The sequence below is a fragment of the Anas platyrhynchos genome, chromosome 1 (genome assembly GCF_047663525.1).
Source record: "Anas platyrhynchos isolate ZD024472 breed Pekin duck chromosome 1, IASCAAS_PekinDuck_T2T, whole genome shotgun sequence".
NCBI classification, from domain to species: domain Eukaryota; kingdom Metazoa; phylum Chordata; class Aves; order Anseriformes; family Anatidae; genus Anas; species Anas platyrhynchos.
The window spans coordinates 206,546,251-206,553,360 of NC_092587.1; the positions used below are offsets into that span (position 1 = coordinate 206,546,251).

Sequence of the window (7,110 nt, forward strand, 5' to 3'; positions counted from 1 at the left end):
AGGGGATGGGTGCTGGATTTTAGGGGACGGATGCTGGATTTGGGGAGTGGACATTGGATTTGGGGGATGGACACTGGATTTTGGGGATGGAGGATGGATTTGGGGGTGGATGCTGGAATTTGAGGAGGTGGACAATGGATTTTGGGGGTGGATGCTGGATTTTTGGGTTGGAGGATGGATTTGGGGGATGGACGCTGGATTTTGAGGGTGGATGCAGGTTTTGGGGGATGGATGTGGGATTTTGGGGAAGGATGATGGATTTGGGGGGATGGACATTGGATTTTGGAGATGGGTGCTGGATTTGGGGGGATGGACACTGGATTTTGGGGTTGGATGCTGAATTTGGGGGATGGACGCTGGATTTTGGGGGTGGATGCGGGTTTTGGGGAGTGATGATGGATTTTGAGGGATGGATGCTGGATTTGGGGGGATGGACATTGGATTTTGGGGAGGGATGCTGGATTTTGGGGAATGGACACTGGATCTGAGGGGGATGGACACTGGATTTTGGGGGTGGATGCAGGTTTTAGGGGATGGACTTGGATTTTTGTGTTAGATGCTGGATTTGGGGGATGGACACCAGATTTGGGGGGGATGGACACTGGATTTTGGGGGCAGATGCGGGTTTTGGGGGCAGATGCAGGTTTTGGGGGATGGACATTGGATTTTGGGGGGGGGGGGCTGGATTTTAGGGGATGGACAATGGATTTTGGGGTTGGATGCTGGGATTTTGGGGATGGACACTGGACTTTGGGGCCACCGGTGCCCCGGGTGTCTGCGCCCACCCCTCCTGGATGCGTCCTGCCCCAATCTGGGGTTGTTTAACCCCAAAACGCGGGGCCGCAGCCCACCCCCTGCCCCCATATCAGGGCAGGCAGGACCCCCCCGGGCTGGGGGGCACCCCGCAGCCCCCCCCCAAAGAACAGGAGGTGGCCACGGGGGGGGGCCTGGGGGAGGCTGGGGGGGGGGTCAGGAAATTTGGGGGGGCTCAGGGGTCAGGCGGGGACGGGGTCACCCCCGGGGTCACCTCCTGAGCCCCCCCCAGGGTCACCCCCAGGGCCCCCCCCCAGGACTTGGCCCAACGTGGGGTGCAGGGAATTGGGGGGGGGCAGGGAATGGGGGGGGCAGGGGCAGCCCCACAGCACGGCCCCTGGTCCCCAGGGGAGGGGAGTGGGGGAACTGGGGATACTGGGAGCAATGGGGGTTACTGGGGATACTGGGGGCACTGGGAGTGCTGGGGGCACTGGGGGAACTGGGGATACTGGGAACACTGGGGGCATTGAGAGAACTGGATGCAGTGGGGGATCTGGGCATACTGGGGGCACTGGGGGAACTAGCAGGACTGGGGGAACTGGGGATACTGGGAGCACTGGGAGCTGTGGGGGGCACTGGGGGAACTGGGGATACTGGGGGCACTGGGGGCATTGAAAGAACTGGGGACACTGGGAGACACGGGAGTACTGGGCAAAGGGAGAGGTGGGGGCAATAGGGGCACTGGGGGAACTGGGAGCACTGGGATGGGGGCACTGGGAGCACTGGGATGGGAGCATGGGGGTACTGGGAGCACTGGGGGTCACTGGGAGCACTGGGATGGGGTCACTGGGGTCACTGGGAGCACTGGGATGGGGTCACTGGGAGCACTGGGGTCACTGGGAGCACTGGGCTGGGGGCCCTGGTGTCACTGGGAGCACTGGTGTCACTGGTGCCCGGTAGCCCCGCCCCCCGCACGAGGCCCCGCCCCCACCGCGCCTCCACGTGACCAAGCCCTCACGCGCCCACCCCGCCCATCCACGAGAGGGGGGCGTGTCCACCTCCCCCCTCCCTGATTGGCTGCTCCTCACGTGACCCCCCCCCCCCACCGCCCCGCGGCTGGGCGGGGAGCGGCTCCCTCTTCCCCTCTCCCCATTGGCTCCTAGCGGCCCACGTGACGGCGGGGCGGAATGCTGGGTCACGGGACCGGAAGCGGCGGCGGCAGTGGCGGCGGCGGGCGGGGCGCGGGCGGCAGGGCCCTGCTGCGGCTCGCCATGGGCTGCTGCTACAGCAGCGAGGCCGAGGCCTCCGACCAGGTGCGGGGGGGGGGGGCACCGGGAGGGACCGGGGGGAGACCGGGGCGAGACCGGGGCTTGGGCCCGAGCCCCCCCGAAACCCCTCAGCGGCTCCCGGGGGGTCTGGGCCTGTAGGGGTTGGGGGGGGCTGAGCCCCCAGGCCCCCGGTGCAGGCCCCAACCAGGCCTCGGGGGCCCCCCCGGTGCCCCCCCGGTGGTCGCCGCCCCCATCCCGGTCACTGTCCCCCACCCCCCATCCTCGCTTTATTATTTTGGACCCCCCCCCGGGGGGCCTGGAGCCTCTGCCCTGCCTGTGGGGGGGGGCTGCAGCCCCCCCTGGTCCTGCTGGAAGCCCCCCCAGTACCGCCCCCCCCCCCCCCGGGGGTGCTGGAGGGGGCTGGGGGCTTCTGCAGGGTCTGGGCAGAGCAAAATGGGGGCTGGGGGCTGCTGGGGCTGATTTTGGGCCCCCCCCCCCCGTTGTTTTTTTACCCCCCCAGGAAGAAGAGACGAAGCGGCTGCTGGAGCCGGCTGCCAGCCCCCCCAGCAAGGTGCTGAACGGAGCGGAGCAGAGCTACCACAGCCTGCCGGCGGCGCGCACCGACGAGCAGGCCATGCTGTCCTCCATCCTGGCCAAAACCGCCATGTGAGACCCCAGCCGGGGGGGCTGGGGGGCTGCGGGGGGGGGGGCAGAGCCGAGGGGGGGCCCCTGGAGCTGCTCCTGCAATGGGATCCGTAGGGGTCAGCCTGGAGTGGGCCAGGGGGGTGCTCGCCCCCCTCCCCCTGGGGGGTTTGGGGTGGATGAGAGGGAGAATTTTGGGTGCCCAGGCCCTGGGGGGGGCGGCCCCGGGGGTGCCCCCCATCCTTGGGGGTGTTGAGGGGCGGCGGGGACACGGCCTGGGGCTTGGGGACGGGCACTGGGGGCACCCCCAGCCCCCCTGGGCCAGGCCCTCAGCACCCTCAGAGGGCCCAATTTCTCCCCCAATTAATTTCTCCCCCAATTAATTTCTCCCCCAATTAATTTCTCCCCCAATTAATTTCTCCCCCAATTAATTTCTCCCCCAATTAATTTCTCCCCCAATTAATTTCTCCCCCAATTAATTTCTCCCCCAATTAATTTCTCCCCCAATTAATTTCTCCCCCAATTAATTTCTCCCCCAATTAATTTCTCCCCCAATTAATTTCTCCCCCAATTAATTTCTCCCCCAATTAATTTCTCCCCCAATTAATTTCTCCCCCAATTAATTTCTCCCCCAATTAATTTCTCCCCCAATTAATTTCTCCCCCAATTAATTTCTCCCCCAATTAATTTCTCCCCCAATTAATTTCTCCCCCAATTAATTTCTCCCCCAATTAATTTCTCCCCCAATTAATTTCTCCCCCAATTAATTTCTCCCCCAATTAATTTCTCCCCCAATTAATTTCTCCCCCAATTAATTTCTCCCCCAATTAATTTCTCCCCCAATTAATTTCTCCCCCAATTAATTTCTCCCCCAATTAATTAATTTCTCCCCCCAATTTCCTCCCTGAAGCCCCCCCTGCCAGGCTCCAGCCTCTCCCCTCACCCTCCCTCAGTGGCCCCTCCAGCCCCATCTCCGCTGGCTCAGGACCTGTGTCCCCCGTCCCCCCCCCCCCAGCCCCAGGGGGGTGCTGTGGGCACCTGGGGGGGGGTCCCTGGGGGGGGGGGGGGGCTCAGGGCGACCCCTCCCTGTCTCCTCTCCCTGCAGCAACATCATCGACGTGTCGGCAGCGGACTCGCAGGGGATGGAGCAGCACGAGTACATGGACAGGGCCAGGCAGTACAGGTGAGAGCCCCTTACCCCGGGCCTTATTTTTTTTTTTTGGGGGGGGTTCTGTGCATTTTTTTGAGCCCCCCCCCCTGCCCGCAGCACGCGCCTGGCCATGCTGAGCTCCAGCCTGACGCACTGGAAGAAGCTCCCGCTGCTGCCCTCGCTCACCAACCAGCCCCACCAGGTGCTCGCCAGCGACCCCGTGCCCTTCGCAGACCTGCAGCAGGTGAGGGGTGAAGGGGGGGAGATTTTTTCCCCCCCCCCCCCAGGGTGGGTGCTGGGGGTGGCAGCTCGGGGTCACCTCCCCGGGAGCCCTGCGGCCATGCAGAGCCCGCTGCCAGCCCCACAGCTCCCAGCTCCTGGGGGGGCAGCGGGGATGGGGCCGCCTCCTCCAGCTCTCCTTTTTTTCCCCTTTTCCATCTCTCTCCCTTGTTTCCCCTTTTCCATCTCTCCCCATTTCTTTTTCCCTTTCCATCTCTCCTCATTTTTTTCTCTTTTCTACTTCTCCCCCTTTTTTCCCTTTTCCATCTCTCCCCCTTTTTTTCCTTCCTCAATCTCTCTCCCTTTTTTTCCTCCTCTCCATCTCTCTCCCTTTCTTTCCCTCCTCCATCTCTCTCCTCATTTTTCCCCTTTTCCATCTCCCCCTTTCTTTCCCTTTCCATGTCTCTCCCTTTATTTTTCCCTCTTCCATCTCTCCCCATTTCTTTCCTTCTTCTCTCTCTCCCTTTTTTCCCCTTCTCCACCTCTCCCCATTTTTTTCCCTTTCCATCTCTCCCTTTTTTTCCTCTCCTCCATCTCCCTTTATTTTTCCCTTTTCCATCTCTTCCCATTTCTTTTTCCTTTTTGCATCTCCCTCCTCATTTTTTTCCCTTTTCTACTTCTCCCACTTTTTCCCCTTTTCCATCTCTCCCTTTCTTTCTCTCCTCCATCTCTCTCCCTTTTTCCACTTTTTTCCATCTCTCCCCATTTTTTCCTTTCTCCATCTCTCTCCCTTAATATTTCCCTTTCCCATCTCTCCCCATCTCTCCTCATTTTTTCCCCTTTTCCATCTCCCCCTTTTTTCCCTTTTCCATCTCTCCCCATTTCTTTTTCCCTTCTCCATCCCTCCCCATTTCTTTCCCATTTCTCTCCCTCTTCCATCTCTCCATTTTTTTCCCCTTCTCCATCTCTTCATTTCTTTTCCATCTCCCCCTTTTTTTCCCCTTTTTCCATCTCTCCCCATTTTTCCCTCCTCCCTCTCTCCCCATTTCTTTATCCCTCCTCCATTTCTCTGCATTTTTTCCCTTCTCCATCTCTCTCCCTTTATATTTCCCTTTTCCATCTCTCCCCATTTCTTTCCCATTCCTTTCCCTTTTCCATCTCTCTCCCTTTCTTTATCCCTCCTCCATCTCTCCCCTTTTTTCCCTTTTCCACCTCTCCCAATTTCTTTCATGCTCCATCTCTCCATTTCTTTATCCCTTCTCCATCTCTCCCTTTTTTCCCCTTTTTCCATCTCTCTCCCCATTTTTTTCCCCTTTTCCATCTCCCCCTTTCTTTCCCTTTCCATCTCTCTCTTTATTTTTCCCTTTTCCATCTCTCCCCATTTCTGTTTCCCTCCTCCATCTCCCTCCATTTTTTCCCTTTCCCATTTTTTCCCCATCTCTCCCCATTTTTTCCCCCCGGTACCCCTGTCCCCCCAGGTGTCCCGGATAGCCGCCTACGCCTTCAGCGCCCTCTCCCAGATCCGCGTGGATGCGAAAGAAGAGCTGGTTGTACAGTTTGGCATCCCCTGAGCCCCCCCCGCGGCACCCCCGCCCCGGGGGCTGGCTTTTTTGGTTTGGTTTTGGTTTGGTTTTCCCTCTTTTTGGCTTTATTTCCCCCCCCCGTGGCACCTCGCCCTTGTACAGACGCCCGGTTCACCGCTGCCACCCCAAAGCTTCGTCCCCACTGCTTGGGGGGGGGGGGCAGTGGGGAGGGGGCTGCGACCCCCCCACGGCCCCACTGCACCCGGGGAGCCCACAGCAGGGGTCTTGGGGGGGGGGGGGGGGCTGTGGTGCCGCTCCCCCCTGGGGAGGGGGGGGGCTGCAGCCGGGCTCCTGCAGCCCCCGGTGGTTTCAGCCCCCCCCCCCCCATTTTTACATGTTTTGGGTTTGGGTTTTGTTTTTTAATTATTTTTCTTTCGCCACCATAGATAAACACCTCCACCCAGCGCTGCCTCCTCTCTTCTCTGCGTGGTGGTGGGGGGCTGGGGCCGTGCCCCCCCCCTGTGTTTTGTGCCTCTTTTTTTTGCCCCCCCCCCCCGTCCTCCTGCTGGTTTCCCTTCGCCCCCCCCCCGTGTGCTCTGATTTTTGGGGTTTCCTCTGCCCAGTGCTCCCAGTTGGCAGCACCAGTCCCCCACTGGGGCTCTGACCCCCCCCCACGCCACTGCTGGGGGGGGGGGCTGCTGCTTTTCCCCAAACGCCCCCACCCTGAGTCACCGCAGCAATGAGGGGGGGGCAAGAAAATGTATTGGGGTCACCAATGGGGTATGGGGGGGGGGGGCACATCATCCCTGCGGGGGGCTCCAGGGGGCTGCGAGGCTCTGGAGGTGCCCCCCCCAGTTTTGGGGTGAGCCCCCCCCCCCATTATCCCAGCTCACGGTGGAGCCCCCCCAGCCCCAAAGTGTGGGGTATGGGGTAAAAAGGGGTCAGGGGCTCTCCCCGCAGCCCCCCCCGGGGGGGGGGTTTCCCATCCCCACACACTTGGGGGCTGCCAGCAGGCGCTGTAGGGTGGGGGGCAGCCCCCACAGCTCCCCCAGCCCCACACATAGGCCGGGTGCAGCCCTCGGCTGGGAGAGGGGCGGTTTGTGGGGTGGAGATATGGGGGTGTGGGGTGGGGGGGGGGTGAGGGGGCCCCCTGCCCATACACACGCCTTTGCCCCTACCCGTACCCGTATTGGGGTGTATGTCCATATATCCACTCCCCTGCCTGTCCCTGTACCCAGACCCATTCCCTGTACCCATACCTGTACCCCCTCCCCTGCCTGTACCCTTACCAGTACCCCTGCCCATACTGGTACCCGTACCCCCTCCCATACCCATACCCCTTCCTCTGCCCATACTCACGTCTGTACACATGCCTGTACCCATACCCGTACCCAATTCCTGCACCATACCCGTACCTGTACCCATACCTGTACCCCTACCTGTACCCATTCCCCATACCCGTACCCATACACTTACCCCCTCCCCTACCTGTACCCATACCTGTACCCATACACGTGCCCCTTCCTCTGCCTGTACCCATACCAGTACCCATACC

The 7,110-nt window shown here is 60.8% G+C and overlaps 1 protein-coding gene across 1 annotated transcript; it reads left to right on the top strand.

Annotated features, from left to right (window-relative positions):
- Positions 1 to 1,907: 1,907 nt before the first annotated feature.
- On the top strand, positions 1,908 to 6,019 carry LAMTOR1 (late endosomal/lysosomal adaptor, MAPK and MTOR activator 1). The gene is made up of 5 exons (XM_038178582.2): positions 1,908 to 2,066; positions 2,542 to 2,687; positions 3,769 to 3,846; positions 3,931 to 4,057; positions 5,511 to 6,019. Exons 1-5 carry the CDS (start codon positions 1,941 to 1,943, stop codon positions 5,601 to 5,603), a joined length of 570 nt encoding a protein of 189 aa, XP_038034510.1. The 5' UTR covers positions 1,908 to 1,940; the 3' UTR covers positions 5,604 to 6,019.
- The last annotated feature ends 1,091 nt before the right edge of the window (positions 6,020 to 7,110 follow it).

Excerpts from the sequence above, each read along its gene's own strand:
- LAMTOR1 (XM_038178582.2), top strand. The coding sequence starts at position 1,941 with ATGCTGGGTCACGGGACCGGAAGCGGCGGCGGCAGTGGCGGCGGCGGG. Across the intron at positions 2,067-2,541 it reads AGGCCGAGGCCTCCGACCAG|GAAGAAGAGACGAAGCGGCT; the intron begins GTGCGGGGGGGG and ends TTACCCCCCCAG. Across the intron at positions 4,058-5,510 it reads CCTTCGCAGACCTGCAGCAG|GTGTCCCGGATAGCCGCCTA; the intron begins GTGAGGGGTGAA and ends CTGTCCCCCCAG.